Source organism: Lepisosteus platostomus, chromosome 15 (assembly GCF_059453375.1).
Source record: "Lepisosteus platostomus isolate fLepPlt1 chromosome 15, fLepPlt1.hap1, whole genome shotgun sequence".
NCBI classification, from domain to species: domain Eukaryota; kingdom Metazoa; phylum Chordata; class Actinopteri; order Semionotiformes; family Lepisosteidae; genus Lepisosteus; species Lepisosteus platostomus.
Window position 1 is genome coordinate 24,797,959 of NC_142625.1, and position 20,573 is coordinate 24,818,531.

A 20,573-nucleotide genomic window follows, 5' to 3' on the forward strand; every position below is an offset into this window, starting at 1 on the left:
CGGGGGGCACTTCTTTACACAGAGGGTTGCAGGAGTATGCGACAAGCTAATCGGCCATGTTATTGCAGCCAATAAAGCCGTTTTTTTTTCAACTAACGGCTGAATAAGATCCCTTGATCAATCATCTTCTAACTACCCAACAAGCTCGATGGGTCAAATGGCCTCCTCTTATTTATCACCCTGAAGCTCTCCGTGTAAGGGCGAATTTGCGAACGGGAGCGGCACCGGCACCCCGAACCATTCAAACGGAGCCATGTTGGGGAAAAAAAGACGAGCAACGCCTGGCCTTTTTAAAAAAAAAAACCCCGAGAAACACAACATGTCCGTTTTTCTCTGTCAACTCAAATGGCACATGACAGTCTTTGTTTTTACTCAAATCTGACGGGCGAAATCTGCTGCCACACGGGCCTCGGAAACAGCCCCCCAGACAGCGGTCAGGGCTGCCCCGGCGGCCCGCCGAGCCCGGTTCCGTCCGCTGCTGGGACAACCCAGATTCAGGCGAGAGAACCTCTTCGTCTCGGGCCCCACGGCTTTCGCCTAGGCCTTGCAGCGACACCGCAGAAACATCAACCGTCCGTGAAATAACGGGGCACCCCGTCCCCCAAAACCACCGCGGGCCGGGGTAAATCATCACACCTCGACACGAGACACGACCTCGGGTCATGGGGAGACCGGAGAGGCGGACGGACCCGTGCGGCGCAGACGACAAGCTGGGTTTCCTGAAATCTACCCCAACCAACCCCGGATAAGGACGCCGTCTGATATTTTTTTTTACAAATACATCTACACAGCTCAGAAACACAACGAAAGCCGTCATCGCAAACACCAGAAACAAAGCTCTTGACATTTTTTTTTTTTAAGAAACAGAGGCGCAGGCTACGAGACGCTACAAGGTGGTTGTGATTGAGCATCGCGGATCAAGGAAGAGTAACGTGATCGCATCGTGAAATACTGAGAAGACCGGTTTGTAAGGCTCGCAGACCCACAGATACGCACAGCAGACACGTAGCCCGTGTGTTCAGGCAGAGTTAACACTCCGGCTCAGCGGTAACAACGTATCACTGCTGGTTTTTCTAAAAAAGACTCGGATCCAAACGCGATACAGCTGTTTCGGCTGTCTCCTCTCTCTCTCTCCGGCTCCCTCGGCCTGCAAAGACAGCCCCAGCTAGACTCGCAGCACGGCGCCGTGTCCTCCGCAAACACAGAAATCAGACTACAACCACTCATTTCAGCCCAGGAAAATACATTTAAAAAAAAACACACACTAACGCCGGCCCCGACAACAAATTCAGCCTTCCGATTTCATCCGATCTCCTGCGATGCACGGAATTCGTCCATCGAGATGTGTACGCCGCCCACCCCCAGCACCCAGTACATCTCCCCATGCATCTGGACTGTACCGGACCTACCCAGCAGCAGTAGCCGGTGCGTCGCTCGGTAGATCTGTTTGTCTTTCTGTAACTGTTTCTCGATCTTTTTATTCGCCTCGCGCTGCGCTTTCTCCTCGTTCCGCTGGTCTTCAGTCTTGCTGTTGCCCAAACAGCCCATCTTTCTCCCCCACTCCCAAAAAACCTCCCCCCCCTCCAAAAAAACAAAAACAAAAACAAAACAAAACGCACACACACAAAAAAGTATAGAACCAGACCCCCCCCCCCAAAAAAAAATAGAGGTTCGGGAAAAGAGGGGAGAGGGACGGGGAGGGGAAGGGAGGGAGGGAGGGAGGGGTTAAAATATTAAATAATTAAGAAATCCTAAATCCCTCGATTGTTGGCCCACAAAATTAACACCTGGGTGTAGATTCGTGGCATTTATGTATGCTGTCGGTAAAAAAATGATCAAATCAACCGGGATTTTTTGGGGGTAAATGATTTAAAATGGATACCCCCCCTAAGTCTAATCCTGCCTCGGAAAGAACGGTGAGCAGGAGATAATGACGCCACAGTCGGGCCGCCTTGTCAGACGGGGAAATATTCCCCCCCGGTGTGTATATATATATGCACAGGCTTAATTATTATTTCAATTTAAAAGAAAAAAAAAACAAATAGAATTTCGATTTTTGTTTCCTTCAGCCTTCTCTTAAAATAAACATGTATAATTCTGTCTCGCGATTCCCACGACGGTCTCTCTTAATGACAAATCCAACCCCCCCAAATTAATTTCCTCGACGAAGAATCCTTCAGTCTCTTAAAAGGCGATTTTTTTTGTAGTCTTGGGGGGTCGGAGGGGGGTCACCAAAAACCCCAACAGGAAAGGCGCTTTTAATAGGAATTTAATATTTTGGTCTATATCTCACAATTCGCTTTCTTCCACAAGGAGTGTGTGTGAGAGAGAGAGACGGGAGGGGGGGGGAGAGACGATAAAAATGAATATTTCCACTAAAATGACGCCATGTAGATCATTTTGAACGTTTCTTGACTCGGTAAAAACCTTTTAAATCCGTAAAACGCGCACGCGGCAGCCCCAGAGTGTCCGATGCACAGCTGTTTTAATCCCAGAAAATCATTTAATTTTTTTCCCTATATTTTCCTCCTCCTCTTCTTCTGCGATGGTCGTTCCTTGCTGGTTTTGCCCAAATCAAAAAGGCCCTTTTCTCTCTCTCTCTCTCCCCCTCCGTTTTTTTTTTCCTCTGTCGCTATAACAATTTATATTTCTCCCCACATCTGGAAACCGCACAAGCTCACAATTCCGATTCCAAGAATCCTCTTGGCGACTCGTTCCGCCACCTCCGACTGCTGTGTTTTTACGGGTGAAAAAAAAAATCTCGGGCTATTTCCCCTTCTGTTGCAGTTTGAGCCTGCTGTCACTCTCAGCTTTGTATCCCTTTTGAATTCGGATGGTAGACACATACATGTGCACACGAGTCCGTGAAGATACCGCGGTTCATACGGACTGATCCCGGTTTGACAGCAATTCCTTCGCTGACAGGCCGCTCACGCTGGCGAATAAACGTCAAAAAAAGCCTCTTCTGGGGGACATTGTTCGCTTTTTCCCTTTTCTCCGGGAATTGTACATTGACACAGCGCTGGAGAGATGGGTGGGGCAAACCTTTCTCATTGAACCCTGGGAACGGGCAGCGTCTGAATCACATGACGGCAAACGTCAGCAAGTTGCAATCTTGTGGCTGAAAGGCGCCCTCTTCAAAGAGCCCAGAAAATTCCGAGTGAGGTGGAAGCGGCCCGACACAGGCCCTCCGACTCTTCGCCTGGGGGGCAGCACCCCTTTGGGGGGGGGGGGAGTCACCACGCACGTTCTTGTCAAACGCACAAATTATGCACGCAGAGTCATGCGCACGCACCTTGCAATTTTTTTCCCCCTACCCACAGCAGAATTGCAACCAAGCGAACAAAACAGAAACTCTCCGGCTGCCCCGCCACAGAGGAACAGCGAGGCGGCAGGACAGCCGGCCACCTCCGGGACACGGCGCCGGCTATCCGACATTAAATCACATGGAGGGGATATACACAGGCACACATCTTTGGTTAGATAAAAAGAAAATCTCCTAAAACAACAACAACAACAACAAATCTGCACTATGGCCAATAACTCCCACATCCACAGTAGTGCCCAGCGAAGGAGACACATCCTCCTTCCCTCCAAGCAGCGTCCTGGGTTCCATTGGCAGTCTGGGATGCCAGTCTGTGTGGAGTTTGCATGTTTTCCATGGGTGCAAATTGTGTTTTTTTTCCAGGCACTCCAGTCTCCTCCCACTTCCCATAGACAACGGTTTAGGGCTGAATGACTACTCTAAACCATCTCTACTCTTGGGGGGAGGGGGAAAGGGGGAGTTCGAAGGGATTTCATACCGGGTGGAGAGGGTCCCAGTAACGTCCACTGGTTTTACTGGTACAAGCGAAGGGGCTTATTTGGTTCTGTTTCTCTCTAAGCCCAGTGGGATCAAACTCCACCAAACTCGCATAGGTCAGGAGTCTTATCTGTTTCTCACGCTGACCTACAGGCTGTGGCTGCTGGCTGGAACCATGGCCCAGGGGCGCCACAAGAGGGAGCCGGTGAGCAGGCTGTGTCTCCTGCCCCAGTGCAGGGGTGGGAACGCGGGACAGGAGCTGCTCGGCTTGCCAGGTCCCCCGAGCAACTGGGAACTGGTGAGCATCGGCCTTTTCTTCCCCCCCAAAATAAAAAACAACCTTTTATTCATCTCTGAAAATGTCATCGAAGATACTTGTCCTTTAAGACAGGTTTGCCCTCATCGAGGAGTTAAAAAAAAACTAAACAGAAGGCAAAGAGCTCCACGCCCGGTCTCCATGTCCACTGACTCTTTGCCATAAACGGTTCTAATAATAACAATAAATAATCGCTTGCTTTTGTGTGCTGCTTCTTAACCCATACGGTCGCAGAGTGCTTTATACACAGGACAGGACTGACTTTCAGTCACCATTGAAGTGCAGTCCCACCTGGGTGACGCACGGCAGCCCCCCCTGCAGAGCCTGGCCAAGCGCTTGGATCCGCAACGCAAGCAGAGGAAAGCTGCCCCAGATGGTCTCATTCACCATGGTAAACTCTCATGAGGCTCAGCTGCTCTGTAATGCCAGCAGCAGTGTCTTGCCTTGCACAGCACGCTTGCCACTTCGATGTGACGAACTGGGAACCCGTCTCGGGAGCTCCTTACCCACTCCAGCTCACATCAGCAGCTGTGGGCGCCGACCTCGCAGTCTCACCCCCGGATACCCCATATCCTGCTGTGCTGGCACACAGCGCACCATGGACTAAAACTGCGCTAAACCTGTCTTGTCACAGCAAAATGCGATTGCACCCAACGATAAGGCATTACAGGGCGCCTCGAATCTGCAACTTGTTAAATTTAGCAAGTGGCACGTCTGATTACTGATATTACATGCCGTGAGGCCCTGTGTTCAGCCTGAGTATGCTACAAGTAGATGGAGGCCTGCCAGTGTCAATTTCATACTGTTTCTGTACCTCACACACTGCCACCCTGTGGCCTTATTTTGTAAACACACGGTGTGCTCAGCCTTTGATGAAAAAACAAAACAAAAATAAATCTGAGTGAATCATGGGATTGGAAGGCACTAACAGTTTTCAGAGGACCACTTCATCCACCACTGAAGTGCACCCCCACCCTGGTGACCCACGGCAGCCATAGTGCACCCCCCACCCTGGTGACCCACGGCACCCATAGTGCACCCCCACCCTGGTGACCCACGGCACCCATAGTGCACCCCCACCCTGGTGACCCACGGCAGCCATAGTGCACCCCCACCCTGGTGACCCACGGCACCCATAGTGCACCCCCACCCTGGTGACCCACGGCAGCCATAGTGCACCAGCAACCCCACTACACATCAGGAAGATAAGTGATTGATTGCTTCACATATTGTGTTAAGGGGAAAGTTTACTGAGGCCAGGTTGTGCAAGCCCAGAGAGGAATTTAGCCAGGACATTAGGGTTAACTCCCCTTTTGTTACAAACAGGGCCATGCAAGCAAACTACAAAGGTGACTTATGAGAGAAAACCATTCAGCCCATCTTGACTGCTGCAGGTCTAGTGGTTTATTGATCTCATCCAGCTATTCCTTTAGATAACACAGGGTACACAACCCCCAGTTACAGTACAATTACTGTCTGTGTGTCTGTCTTATACATTTTCAGAACAGCTGCAAAGTTTGGAAATACTACTGACTTCTGTTCTTTGCAAGCAGAATTATGACATCTTTGATGACTGAGCAGTCAGGACCCCAGTTTAACATCAGCACCTCCTACAGCAGCATGCCTTCTCACTGGGGCGCTGGTTCTGTGTTCCTGCTCCAGTGAGAGGAGTACTACAGGTACTTGCTGGTTCCCAACACCTCTGACGGCAGTAATCAGGTTATCCCTGCAGGGCGCTCAGCCCAGTCCTGACCATGCCTGGTCTTAATTAGCACAGATCAGGCTGCAGGCTGGTCACGCTCTTGTAGAACAGGGATGTCAGGGGTTAATAATACTAGACAGATCTGTCGTGCTCACTCACTTTGCTTTCTCTCTTTGAGTTTCGTTGGAGTCCACCCTCCAAGTTCCCCAAACACGCACCAGAGCAGGCCGAGACAGAAAAGAGAAGGTGAGTAACCGGCTCTAAAAACAAGTTGTAAAACTCCCTGTCCCAGTCCTCTTTCTCACAGGCCAGAGGCTCAGCGACTCTAAACAAACAAGGGTATTTTTAAACCTGGTTACTTTTTTTGGCGCTTTATTTTTACACTGGCGTTTGCTGGTGCGAAAGCACCGCAGCAGCAGTTCTGGGGCGGGGGGGCTGGATTGGTGCTGGGAGGAGGTTGGGTATGAGTGTTACAGGACAGATCCTGTAATTTGGTGCAAACAGGCAAGCAGAAAGCAGGAGACATTCCCCGGGCAGGACAAACTAAACAAGGACCTTCACGTATATGTATTCCTGTTCTGGACATGATTCATTCTGAGACCATGAATTAACTGTGTCTATATATTTCCCTTATGGATGTATTTTAATATTTTAAGGAATGTAAGCATGCAATAATAACATTTTTAAAACAGTGTGCCTTCCCTGACAACACACCAAATACAAATGAGTTTGCATACTTTTGAATAAAAAATCCAATCACTAAAAAAGGCAAACAGAAAAATAATCAGTGGTACTTTCCCCGGTTCACTTTTAGGCAGAGATTACATACATCTGGTTGATAGCCTGAGTTTGGTTTAAGAGTTTTCTGTTGCATAGTGTCCACGTTGCTTGGCAGCACAAAGGAAAAGGACACTCGGATGTCACTGTGGACCCCCGAGTTAATCGTTTCTCTCTCCAGCCCTTTATTCTTTCATTACGAGGAGAAGTAGCAGACTAGGGAACCACACGTTTCCCCATTCACTTTCCTAGTGTGTGTGTGTGTGTGTACCTGTGCAAGCAGCCATGTGCATCTCCGTATATGAGTGTGTTCTGCACATGTGCGTGCGTGAGCAACTGTGTGTGCACGCGTGTGTCGGTGAGTGTGTGCGTGTGGGGGTGTGTATGTGTGCATACAGGAGCTGGTCCAGTCATGGGTCACACTCACGTTGGCCCACGAATGACACAGTGATAGAGAGACCACAGAGTGAAGAGGAGGTACTGCCTGGAGAACACAAGCAAACTACAAAGGTTACAAATGAGAGAAAACCATTCAGCCTGTCTTGACTGTTTCAGGTCTAGTGGTTTATTGATTCTAGCATCTCACAGAGCCATTCCTTGAGAGATCCGGGGGCCCACAACCCCCAAGCATAGTACAATTACTGTCTGTGTGTCTGTCTATGCATTTGCAGAACAGCTACAATAAATGCAAATTCCACGACTTCAGTTCACCAAATCTAACACCTGTGCAAGCAGAAGTCATCCTGCCAGTTCGCAGACATGCCACCCAGTATGGACACTACCTCACGTACACGTTACACAATAGTTCACGTGCACTGCATGACCCTGCAGCCCCCTCCTCAGGCAAACCAATACTCCTGACAGCTCTGCAAGCCCATGGACGCAACATGCACAGGCGACATCACGATGCCAGGAGTGCTGATGGCAACACCTGCAAAAGGACTGCGAAGGTGTCATTTTGAATAAAAATTTCAATTCTGCATAATCGGTTTAAGAGTCAGAAGGAGGACTTCACAGTTGCAATAAGCGCAAATATTTAACTTTAACTTCAATTCTAATTCTTTCTGTGATTTTCTCTAGTATCCCACAGATTCTTCGTTACCTTATATTCAATTATAACACAGTAAGCACACTAAAGTCCAGTAAAAATAACAGGATCAAAAGGAGACTTTCAGCGCAGTGTAAACTTACAGCAACTTAAGAGGAGCTACAATAACTTAAAATGTATTTTATTTTCTCAGGTTTTATTCAAGGAGCTCAGAATTTTCTAATTCACTTTTAAAATAATTAGTGCTAATTTGGCAACACAGGGTCTAATGATACAATTATTGTTGGCTAACAGCTCTGGACACGGTGCAGTTTAGCAGACTACAGATACAGAAGGAGCAATAATATTTTTAATTAAAACCTAGACTAGAAAGTATAAAGAGTACAGAGGATAAAGGTTAAGACAGGGATGACAGACTCACAAGATGTGATATGGATTGCAAGATCATTTCACAGTTTTGGAGCTACAGAACTGAAAGTGTGGTCTACTGAGGCTCCCAGAGTTCGGAGCCTCACACTGGGAACTGAAAGAAGCACAGACTCTGAAGAGCCCAAACAATGCAAATGGAGACGTGTAGGGGACTGACGGTTCATTGAACTAACACCGCCTGACCTCTCCCTTGTACTTCATGTTAGTTTAAAGGCATGGTGGCGTAGTGGTGAGCATCACTGCCTTGCAGCACTGGGGCCCTGGGTTTAATTCCTGGGCTGCTCTCTGTGTGGAGTTTGTATGTTCTCCCTGTGTGAGCAGTGTGTACCCTGCCTTGTGCACATGGCTTGTCTCCAGCTCCCCAGTGATCCCATCCTGGGTAAGGTGGTCAGAAAATGGGTGAATGTTTCAGGTCAGTCAGGAGTCATGCTGTGAGCAGCAGGATTCTGAATCTTATCCTGAAATCCCAAAGAGGTTTCCATATTCTTCCGGACAAGCCAAGCACACTGCTGTCTCAGTGTAGGACAGGCCAAGTGTCCAAGTCACTGTTCTGCTGTGCAAATCGCCAAGCAGGGCCAAGAATCATTTCACAAGAGATGAGAAAAAAATGAATGTATTTTGAAGGAAAAGCTCTTCTTTTTTCCATCCATCCATCCATCCAAAACACGAAATGTCCACTGATAACTCAGTGAGAACCAACACTTACATTTCCAAGAACATCTCACAGGTCTTTGATCAGATTAAGTCATAGTATCCTCATACTCATTACAGTTCGTAAACACACACACAAATCTGCAATACTGTGTAAGTGGTACCTTGACAATACCTTTTCAGTAATATTTTAAGACTTTTAAAGTCTGCAGATCTTTTTATTTTAGAAAATATAATGGAAAACACGAGATATGTCAATGAATTCCTGTGAAACACTGTCTCTAAAGGAATGGCTTATGAAAAATATTTAGATGCTGAACTAAATCTTTTTAGTGTAAAACAGAAACCACGAGAGCACCTGACTTGTATATTCAAAATCCTCCAAAGTACTGAAAAAAAGCCTAGAAAGTTGGACTTCTTTAGCATCAACATCAAAACACTAACCAGAAGACAGAACTGGAAAGTAAGGAGTGGAGCATTTTGAGAGTGAGACCAGCAGGCAGTTCTTTACGCAAAGGGTGGTGGGAGCTTGGAACGAGCAACCCAGCCATGTTGTTGAAGACGATACTCTGCAGTTGTGCATGAAATGCCCAGGTAAGATCCCGGAATGAACTAGCTGGTTACAATTCCATGAGTTAGAGAAGAAATACCTCCTAACTTCTCTTATGTGCTGATATTTGTGTTAAATTGCAGAAGAGCGTTGCAGATCAAACAGTTAATGGGCCAATATTGCACGTTCTCCATTTTAAAGACAGCTGTTGTCGAGGATATTTAATCTGATGTCTGCAGTGGAAATTCAGTGCAAAGTCGAAACAAGAGCATTGAAATGTCAGTCATAACACTGCTGCCTCTCTCCCGGTCGCTGTAAAATACAATGCTGCATGGTTTTTATTTGCAAAGTCTACCAGAAGCTCAGTCCAAGCCTGGCAGCTGCAGAGCGGTTTGGACATATTTTCAATATGAAAGGATTAACCAAGTGGGCTTTCCAGCAAACAGAGCAACTCTGAAAACTATTTTGGATGAAACTATTCGCCCTGAAGCCAGTCCAATCGACATCAAAAGGTCTGACAGACTGCACTGCAAGAATTGTTTTTATACGCGACGGAGGCGTGACGGTGCAGTCCACCCCAGCGATCAGCACGAGCTGACCCCAACCCCCCCCCCCGTAGAAAACATGGAGCCCCGCAATCCAGCTGTGGCCACCACAGGGACTGGGAGTCTGGTCTCTGAGCTGGGAGCCCTCAGGGCCGCCGGTGAACGAAACAGAATTGCCAGCAGGTGCGGTCGTCAGGCGCTGTCTGAAAACGGCCGCGTGCCTCGGCCTCTTCTCGAGCGCGAGGTAAACCAACGCGTGCAACAGCTCTGCGAGCCCACCGAGGCAGCGCCACAGTACGTGGGGACAGAGCCACTTCTGGAAGGACGAGCCACCTCTGTACAATGAGCGCTGGCCTCTGTCTTGTCCTCTGCCTGTCAAGTGATTTCATCCGTCCATCCGTCCATCCATCTTCAAACCGCTTCGTCTAATAGAGGATCATGGGGAACTCGGAGCCTATCCCAGCAAGCAATGGGCGCAAGGCGGGGCCCACCCTGGGGACCACACGCAGACGCAAACACACACACGCTCACACCGGGGCCGGCTTTCCCAGAATCCATCAACCTACCAGCATGTCTGTGGACCGCGGTGGGGGGGACACAGGAGCACCCGGAGGGAACCCACAGGAACACGGGGGGAACATGCAGACTCCACACAGACAGCGCCCCCGGAGCTGACCCCAGGGCCCCGGCTCTGCCAGGCAGCAACGCTGACCCCTGTGTCATCATGATGGAAGTGGAGATCTGAATCCCCCCCACAGTATGAGCACTGAAGGAGGTCCTGGCATTCCTAACACTTGGAAAGATCCGGCGGACTTCACCACAGTGGGTCTATATCCGCACGCAGGTCTGGCCACATTCCCTGCTCTGCTTTAGCGGCTTGAGACCTCCACTTCTGGGTTTGTTTTCTCATTTTCTGGTGGCCCATGGCGTTGTTCCACATTCTGGCAGTGTTGGACTTTTTCCCCCCAAACACTAAGATCAAAATCTTAACAGAGAACATCTTTATCCACACTGTAAAGTGAAGAGGCTCAATAGCATGTCTTGTGAACAATACTGCAGCTGGCTGACTCTCACTCTTATTTTGAGTGTAAATATGCAACAACTGGATGAAATTCTTGTGCTCCTGTGAATAAATGCCAAGATGGATCTGTAACAGCGGATCACTCCCCCCTCCCCTACAAGAGCTCTCCTTCAACAACACCAGGCAGCCCATCCCTGAATGATCACGCTAGTTAACAAGCAACTCCTGGAATTGATTTCGAGATTGTAAATCCATGACTCAGTCTGCGTTTCATTTCAGACGTGCTGAGATTCCTCTACAGGTCGAAGAGTAAAACAAAGAAGTAAAGTTGAGTGAACAAGATGAAAAGGGAGTAGAAAAAAAAGAAGGAACTTAATGTAAAAATATGAACCTTTAATATTCACCTTGATTGCTAACGATGCAAAAGACACTACTTTATTGCGACTAGTCTTGCTACAAACAACTGTAATGATAATGATGCACAATAAGTATCTTTCACAGATTCAAAGGATGGGGGGAGTTTTAAATAAGAATTATAGGTAAATGAACACAAACACCACTTTCTGAAAAGTCACTGTGCTTTCAGATCTGGGATGTCTTGGATATCTAACCTTTCGTGGTGGTGTGGCACACTCACGAAGGGCTCAGTTCCTATCTGGGTCCTCATTTCTGACAACGGGGCTTCATGGTCTGTACTGTCACTGAACTGCAGTGCCACACTCCCTCAGAATGAGCTAGCAAGGAAAAACCACCAGCTCAGAAACTGGGGCTGTAACTGCGCAGGATCGCCCCTTGAGAACTGAAGCCAAACACCAGCCAGCAGTTATCAGCTGCAGGATCACATTGCCACAAATTGCACAGCGCCGGTAACACACAAGGGAGAACAGGTATTCGCGATTAAGCACTTCAAAATCTTTCTGCATGAAGGACAGATCAGAGAAAATGACTTTAGTTACAAGGAGGATAGCAACAGGGATTAGTAGCTACATTATATCAAAGTTCTAGCTGAGCTCATTTAACGCTACAATTAAAAGAAAGCCAGGTATTATATTTTTAAAAAGCAGTGAAAAGTAGTCTGCTACACTGGCTTCATGCAGAAGCGCCCATTCCCGTAAATACAGTAAGAAGTCCAAAATACTTGACTGCTCTCCTGGGCTGCTGACGAAGCACAGTACATGTGCTGAAACACTCATCGCAGCAGATCGCAAGAAGAAAAGCGGTTTTCCACGGACTCGGGGAACAGCGGCGCGGAGACAGAGGTCGTCGGCCTCACGAGCCCACGGCCGGCTCGCTGACTGTCCCGCGAGCCGCGGGGTGTGATCAGGGGTCTCACGCGACCACTTCAGCGCGTGGGACCGACAGAACGCGGAACAACATCTCTATCACTATGAGATTATTATTATTATTATTATTATTATTATTATTATTATTATTATTATTTAACTGATGAGGATATTTCTGTAACAATCTGTTTTATTTTATTTACATCGTTCGACTAGGGAGCTGCGTCAGCACGCGTGGGCTGCGAAGGAACAGGTAAAGGTTTCTTCCCTGCTGGAAAGAGAAGAAAATAAACACAACGTTTCGGCTGTGGAGCCTTCTTCATAACACCCGAAGACCCGAAGAAGGCTCCACATCCGAAACGTTGCGTTTCTTCGCTCCTCTTTCCAGCAGGGAAGAAACCTTTACCTGTTCCTTATTCCATTTACGTTTATCTTTATGTTTTTATGGGCTGGGCGGGGCGGTCAATCCCCCATTGAGGGGGACCAAGTCAAATCAGAACGAGATTGAAAGCGACGCGAGGTTACAGTCCCCGATCCGCGCGCTGACGACACCCGATCACTGGGAGCCCGGCGCGCGAGAGCGTGCGTGCGGCGCCCTCGCGCCTCTGACTGGGGGTCTCCCCCTCGCGGAGCAGAATCTCCCCCCCCCCCCCCGGAGCCTCGTGTTACACCCCCGGCAGGCAGGGGGAAACCGCCTATAATTATGGCACCGATAAAGAACTCGATACTGCAATTAATAATGCATCCAGAAATAAAATAGTTATTTGAGGACTCTAACGAAACCAATTAGGATAAAACTGCGCTTCTTAAGGGCTTGTGAAATGTAATCCTAGAAATCTGCCCTACTGCTCCTATGAATACTACTGTTTCATATTTTCAAATTAATACTAATATATTCAAGGACTGTTCTGAAAAGTGCTCCAAACCTTCCAACAATCATAAAGTATAATGTCATACAGATAATAGTATCATTTGAACGGTCGAAAACCCAATATTCTGTTAAATCAAGAATCACCGGACTGTCGCAGGATGAAAGCTTTCGGGACACCTGCGTTGGGAAATTCAGAGTGTAATCTAATCTACAGACGAAGGAGGAAGAGTTCCGCTTTATAACCCTTGTGACCCCTTCGCTGACGTAATCTGTCAATTACAACTATGATTATATTGCAGATTTACCTCTATATATAGGCCACTGGGTTTATTTTTATACACCAAAGCAAACAACTACAACAACCATTATAATCTCAGTTTTATATTGTATATCATTCGTTTATAAACCGAATTCAGCGCTGTCCTGCAACGTGAAACGTAAGAGGATATTATCTTAAAAACACAGTTTGGTCTCGAAGAACTGATTTACAGGAGGATTAAGGTGCAGTTTCAGTGTTTTTCGTTTTTTTTTTTAAAAAACTTGTTTTTCAGGTCCCCCACAGCACGTAGAAGACGACGATGCTGAAGTGACTTCAAGACACCCTGGTTTGTTAAGTGATCGACTCTGTTTTAGTAGGATTGATGAAAAGCGGAGGAAGACGTTTCAGAATCCAGATGGTCATTTAAAACATTAAAAACTTAAAACAAAAACGTTTCCCCGCCCCAGAACCAAGATGACCTCACAGAAAAAAAAAACGTCAAATCTTCCCTCTAGTGGGAAAAAGTTCTATATATCCTTTTTACTCTCCTGCATAGCAAACGGAAAAACCGGCAGCGATTCCACTGCGATAACAGAAACGCTGGTTCGAGTCACAACGTCTAAAGTCGGTCACATTTCGACAACTACACTCGCTTTGTCACAGGATGCCGATTCGCGCGTCCCTTGTGGTTTATGAATCTTGAAGCGACGGCCGCGCTTTACTGACAGCTTCAGAAGCTGTGTCCGGTTACTCTTCGATCATAAGGATAATAATAATAATAATAATAATAATAATAATAATAATAATAATTGCTTATACTTATATAGCGCTTTTCTGGACACTCCACTCAAAGCGCTTTACAGGTAATGGGGACTCCCCTCCACCACCACCAATGTGCAGCCCCACCTGGATGTACAGTATCTCCCCGCATTCTCAAACTGCGCCGACACTTTTAAAGAGGGTAGAGTAGGCACATTCCCTGATTCATTGATTTTTACCAATCCGATTCCTTCCCCCACTTCATTGCACACAACTGTTGCGATAATTGTTTTATTCTTTAATTCTCGAAAATCCTATTCGACACTGCAAGAACGTAAAAATAACAACACGGCGAACCAGTAACACACGAAATGACATCAGTATGTAGTTGGAATGGGGGAATATGTCATTTTAACCGTCAGTCAGCTTTCCAATGTTGAAGGCTGTTGAACAGGTCAGCTCACAACACACGTCGGATTCCGATCGCCAGGCAGGTTTTTAGTGGCGCAATTCCGTCAGTCCAAACAGGAAGATCACTATGGGGTATAGTGGGGTATAGATATCTGCAAACATCCGAGTCTGAGCACAGAACAAACCGGATAACCATTAACCAATAAGTAGTAACCGCTAAGACTATTATTAACCACACTAATTGATTGTTGGGCCATTTATTAGTAAAAGTACTAATAGTTGGGCCATGCGCTATTAATCACCTCCCGTCTCAGCGGGGATCCGAAGCTTTTATTTTGAGCAAAACCTAAATGGTTTCTAAAGTTTTCCGAAAGGGCATCATTAAAACACCGTCTCACTCCTTCAACATTTTAAAAATCATTTTCCATTTCATCCTAAAATTGCTTTACTTCGACTCGGGCCAGAAAATCTCTTAATTAGTGCGTCCTCACTTGGTAATGAACTGGCTCCATCACTCCGCTCTCCTCCCCACTGAGAGCTGGTGTGTGGGGGGCGGACTGGCGCATCATCCAGGTGGGGGTACACACTGGTGGGGGTGGAGGGGATCCCCTTTACCTGTAAAGCACATTGAGTGGAGCGTCCAGAAAAGCCTATATAAGTGTAAACTATTATTATTATTATTATTAATACAAACGTCAGTTTACGACAGCAACACTACTAACCTATTCTTCTGTTTCCCCCTTTGAGTTAAATTCCCCAAAACTCCCTTTTGTGTTTTATGAACCACCACTGCAGAAGCCCTGGAGAAGGATAACAATTGCTGTTTGTATTTCATCAAAAGCAGTTTGCAAGCTGTCGGTTACTGGAAATAGCCTCCGCTCTGACCCCCCCCAAAAAAATAAAACAACAACGTTGCTGCTTCCAATCGACGTGGTTTTCTGACGCCGTGGTCGCGGACAGAATATTTCTAAGGCCCGGGAGGCGCCCGGTTTCTCCCGATGAGACAAGTGGGGCCGGGGTGGGTGGAGGCAGAGGATGGAGGGGACGAGGAATTAAGGTTTTCGTGCAGCTGAGTGCAAACGAGATGCTACAAGCCTCCCCTCCCTCCCGATCGAGCCTGTCCCTCTCCGCTCTCCCGCAAACAAATGCCAGTGTTGCTAGGTTCTGCACTCTCAAACCCCCCGCTTTTCTATTTACAATTCCCGGCTAAAAATAGCAACAGACGAGCCATTTATAAGCTCGGGACGTGCCCGGGCATGGCGCGAGGGGGGCCGCCGCCGCGCGGGAGTTCCTGGCATACCTTTCACCTGAGGTCACGCTCCGAGCGGAACCTCGCGCCCCCCCCCCCCCCCACCCACGGGGAACTCAACAGCTCCGACAGGCCGACCGCACCGGCAACATTTCATAACGCCGCGGGTCCGGCACTGGGGTCTTGGTTTTTAAAATACAAAAAGGTTTCTTTTCATACGGTGCATTTTCTTTCTGTCGGGACGGTACGTCGGTGCTCTGGACCGAGATTTGCGCGGGCGGCGTGTTGCAACCTTGCAAACTGTCTAAAAAAAAACCCTTTTTAAATGAACACAGATCACACTAACACAGAGATAACACGGGGTACCTATGGATATTACACCGGCTCAAGACTAAAAGAACCATAGCAGACTCTTACGGCGGCTGATGTTAAATTCTTATTTAACTCATCATCTAGATTTCAAGTGTATTATACATTTTATTGAAGATACTAGATTTTCTTCTGTCCTGCTGAAAACAATACGATATCCACCGTTCTAGTCCGCCCTAAGAGAAATGGCTGCAAACGTCTGTCAAAGTGCCGTTGAATACAGTGTGCTTTCGAACATGATTGATACCGTCGTCTTCATTATGATCGGCAGCTGCGGTTCACGGTCGAGGTCCCGAATTTACAGGCGACTTGTCAAAAGAAGCCAAAGGCTCATGAAAACGACGGCGTCAACAACAATGCTGCCGAAAAACCCTCAGAGGTCAGAGGTGGACGGGAGGCCAATCAATACAAGCGCAGCGGGGATCCAGCAGCCTCCTGCGTCAGTGTCTGGGCTGCGGTCTCCCCGCCGTCCACACGAGGGCGGCAGTGGACACGAACGAGCGGCGACGACTCGGAGGTCCGTCCCCGACAGAAGCGCCCCTCTTCTTTCCTGCGCCGGACCACATCTAAACAAACCGTCCGTCTCCCTCCCGGTACAAACTCCCTTATTTGATGTTGCAATTCTCCGGGGAATGAGCAAGAAGCCCGTGGCTCCCAGAAAGCCGCCACCCAGTGTCAGGTTTGTCATTTTGTCGGTGAGTGGGTGGAAGTTCCAATCTTATCTTTAATTTGCTGGTCTGTTACAAGCCTACAGCGTTTTTCAGCTCTTCACATCCGATTACTTAGCAAACACTGCGTTTTCTCTTCGCAGGTCCAAAGAAGAGCTTTTTTTTTTTTGCAGAACACAGACAACCCGGTGGATTCCTTCAGAATGAACACCATCCAGGGGGCACCAGTGGGGATGCTGGGGGTGTGAATGTAAAACCAGGAACTGGAGGCACACCTCTTTACACAAAGGGTGGCAGGAGTGTGGAACCAGCTGCCCAGCTCTGTTGCTGATGCCGTTTCCCTGGCCCCTTTCTTAAAACAGGTGGAGGAGATTCACGTTCACATTTATTTGTCATTCCAGCCCTATACGAGTATACAGTGCAACGAAATACTGTTCCTCCTGGTCCGCGGTGCAGATACAGAGAGGACACTGACATAGACATGGTAGACAGGATACACACAGTGCAAAGTCCAGAGAGTGCAAGTTACTCAGGCAAAAGTCCACCTCTTTCGAGCCGGATTCGAACCCGTGACCTGAGGATGGCTGGGATTTACCACTGCAGTCCTCCACTCTACCAACGGAGCTACCGAAGGGGCAAATTCTGGGATCAATTCTCCTTCGGAACTTTCTAACGTTTCTATCGATAACATGTGACAATTAACAGTGCACATAAAATCTGACAACTTTACAAAGTGAGCAATGTACAAGAAACTTATTCCTGGAACAATAATATGTCATGGGTAGTTAAAGCAGTTTGACTGTCACATATTATAACTTATTGATAATAAGGCTACAGGCACTTAATGCGGGAGCAAACTCTGCCTTTTTGAAAATTAATGTGATGGTCTCTGATTCAAAAGAAATGAAACCAAGAAACCAAGTAAAGTAAAGAACTATAAGCAGCACAAAACCTACCAACGTAAATTACTCAGTCATCAGCTTTTAAAAACTATTTCCATTTCTATTTCATGGCATTTTGTAAAAGTAATTCATTGCATTTTACAGAACAGGAGGGTCCGTCTGTACACAAAGAGTTGTGGGTGTATGCAAGTTACTCAGCTCTGTTGTTCAAGCAGATCCTGCACCCTGAACTGTTTCACAAAACAGCCAGAGGAGGTTCTCAGATTAGCAACTAAATACCCCAAGTAGTTAGATTAACTAAATGGTCCCCTCTCATTTCTTAAATGTTCTTATGTCCGAGAGCTCTGCTTGGTGGAATAGTTCAGGTGATATTTAAACTGAGTCCGAAGGCCGGCGTACAGAAAGACATGGAATGGAATTCAGGTGCTGATTACTTTGAAGAGCCAAAAAGGCAGAAAAGCAAGATGCAATCCTCAAACCTTTTAAATAAACAGAAAACTGCTATTTGAATGATTAGTTATCTTGTAAAAAAAAAACAATATTTTTTCTTCTCACGTATGCCCCAGAAACATTTAAAGAGATTTCCCCTGCTTTGTCTTCCGAAAAACATAGTGAAGTGCTCCAGCCATCCACATCCTAGCAGGGGAGTCCTCTCGTGTGGCACTCCGAGCCGGTCCACGGTTTCCAGGACTCCGCCCAGCCGGCGTGAGAGCCTTCTCAGCTGGGAACGGACGTGGAAGAGCGACGGCATGATCTCTCTCACTCCGCCTGCCCGCGCTGCCCGGCCGCCCCGAGCCAGGCGCACGTACGCACACACATTCCTGCCGGAGCGCCCTGTGCTCGGTTCAATGCCTGCGCTGTGATGCGCGCGGCCCCCCGGTCCTCCACACAGTGCGGGGCTCTGTCTCCTGGGAGTCCCCTGGGGCTGACTGAGGCACATGTGGCTGCTGGCTCCTCACAATGCTCCCCCTGTTCTGGGGCTGCGCGCGCTGGAACTGCACAGGGTCACCAGCCAACCCAGGAGAACGCGCCTGGGTGTCTGTGCACACAGGGCCTTCCGCTTGCACGGCTGCACCCCTCCACCTCTCTCTGCGGGGTGTACATGTCTCCCCAAGTCCAGCTTGATCCCACTTCCTGAGATGAGACACTGCCGGAAAAATACACGCAGTCCCATCTGGAAACTGGATTCTCCCCGGGAACTGCCGGATTCCCGATTGGCGGATAACCTGATTCCGTCTTTCTCCAGTCCCATCTCTCTACCGTGTTAACGGACAGCAGGCCTGTTCTGGTGGTGCGCGGACTGTCTCGATCAGGAAACAGTCCTGGCCATGACATGCGATTAATGCATGGGGAGGGATGTTTGCACAGTACCTTTGTGCTTCGTACTTGTGAATGACTGCAGAAAACCACAAAGCACTTGAGACTCATATTTGTTGCAGATCGTCTTAAAATAGGCCCAGACTCATTTCGGAGAAGCCGTTAGTACTGTGAGGAGCAGCAGGCGTATTCATGCTTTCGCAAACAACTGTTGTGCAGTCATGTGTTTTGCTGGTTGAGCTCAGTACTGCCCAGTGCAGGCAGGTCGTCGTATTGCAGCTTGATTCTGCTACCCCCCCCATGGGTCCTGAATTCTGAAACTCTGCCCTTTCTTCAGTTTAGTCCTGACTGAGTGCACAGCTGAGACATTCATTAAAGGAGCTGATAAGGTGAGGGGCAACTAATTGGACTGAGTACAGGGAGTGGCTTTTTACACAGAAAGGTGTAGGTGTGTGGAGTCCATGCTCATATTCTTTCAAGAAGAGTTTAATGACATTGTGACTCAGAATTAAACAGACATCCTCTAGCATCAGAAACGTATTCTCACAGCAGACAAAGATCGTGCTGTCATTTTCCAGTTCTCTCCCCTACTCAGTATTTTTTATTTCTTATACATTTTTCTACATGCCCAACACTTATTTATGAACAGCTGTGAGTGTTGTGGGTGCTATCTGTCTGTATCTCTGCCAAAAAAACAGGTACTAGAAAACACAAAACTGAGTGGCAGGAAGTATACAGGGGAAGGATATTCCCTTTGCACCATGTGCGCTTTGCTGGTACACCAACCTGTAGTTGGGCTTGTGTGACATTAATGTGCTTCCCCAGGTCCATAGTAAATGGAATAAGGAGCAAAGCAAACAGCATCTGTGATGTGACGTCAGTCTCTCCAAACAGGGAACAAAGATTACACTGAAGAACTGGAAAAAAAAACATTACTGACGAGCCAAATAAAGAAATTTGTCACAACTAACTATTTAAAGCCCCTGAATAAAAACTAATGAGAATTTTAATTGGAAACTTTATGGATAAGTTTCACACAGTCCGAGGTTTAAAATTTAACACAAGTTGCTTTAAAGGCTCTTTGCATTGTAAACATCCCATAAAGATAACATTGTTTACATTACTTTTTTAAGGTGCTAAAACATCCAAGCACTCCTGTTAGTATAGTGGTGAGTATCCCTGCCTGTCACGCGGGAGACCGGGGTTCAAGCTAGCAGCCATATCGCCCTGCAACTCAAAGCTGGCAGCCCACTGGAGCTCAGCAGGTGTGAGCCTGGTCAGTAGCTGGATGGGAGACCTCCTGGGGAAAAACTAAGGGTACTGCTGTAAGAGGTGTTAGTGGGGTAGGGGGCCAGTAGGGGGAGCTCACCCTGTGGTCTGTGCGGGTCCTAATGCCCCAGTATAGTGACAGGGACACTATACTGTAAACAGGTGCTGTCCTTCGCATGAGACTGACTCTCTGCGGTCATTAAAAATCCCAGGGTGTTTCTCGAAAAGAGTAGGGTGTAACCCCAGTGTCCTGGACAGATTTCCCATTGGCCCTTACAAATCATGGCCTCCTAATAATCCCCATCTATGAACTGGCTTCATCACTCTGTGATCAGCACCAGGTGCTACATTTTCCCTTAAATGTTTGGAAATCTG

The 20,573-nt window shown here is 47.6% G+C and overlaps 1 protein-coding gene and 1 long non-coding RNA gene across 3 annotated transcripts in view; one reads left to right on the plus strand and one right to left on the minus strand.

Moving 5' to 3' along the window:
* Positions 1-20,573, minus strand: part of gnas (GNAS complex locus) — a 65,282-nt gene that overhangs the window by 37,689 nt on the left and 7,020 nt on the right. Inside the window, exon 1 of one of the 2 annotated variants that reach the window (XM_088607456.1) lies at positions 1,410-3,070. The exons of the other annotated variant lie outside the window; for it this stretch is intronic. Within the exon in view, the coding sequence (XP_088463582.1) occupies positions 1,410-1,548 (139 nt within the window). The 5' untranslated portion in view covers positions 1,549-3,070. Of the gene's footprint in view, positions 1-1,409; positions 3,071-20,573 lie in introns of those variants that run through there. 2 annotated transcript variants of the gene reach the window in all.
* LOC148648329 (uncharacterized) lies at positions 16,859-17,447 on the plus strand. Its single transcript, XR_015926775.1, has 2 exons — positions 16,859-17,153; positions 17,221-17,447. It is a non-coding gene; the product is annotated as an uncharacterized LOC148648329 (long non-coding RNA).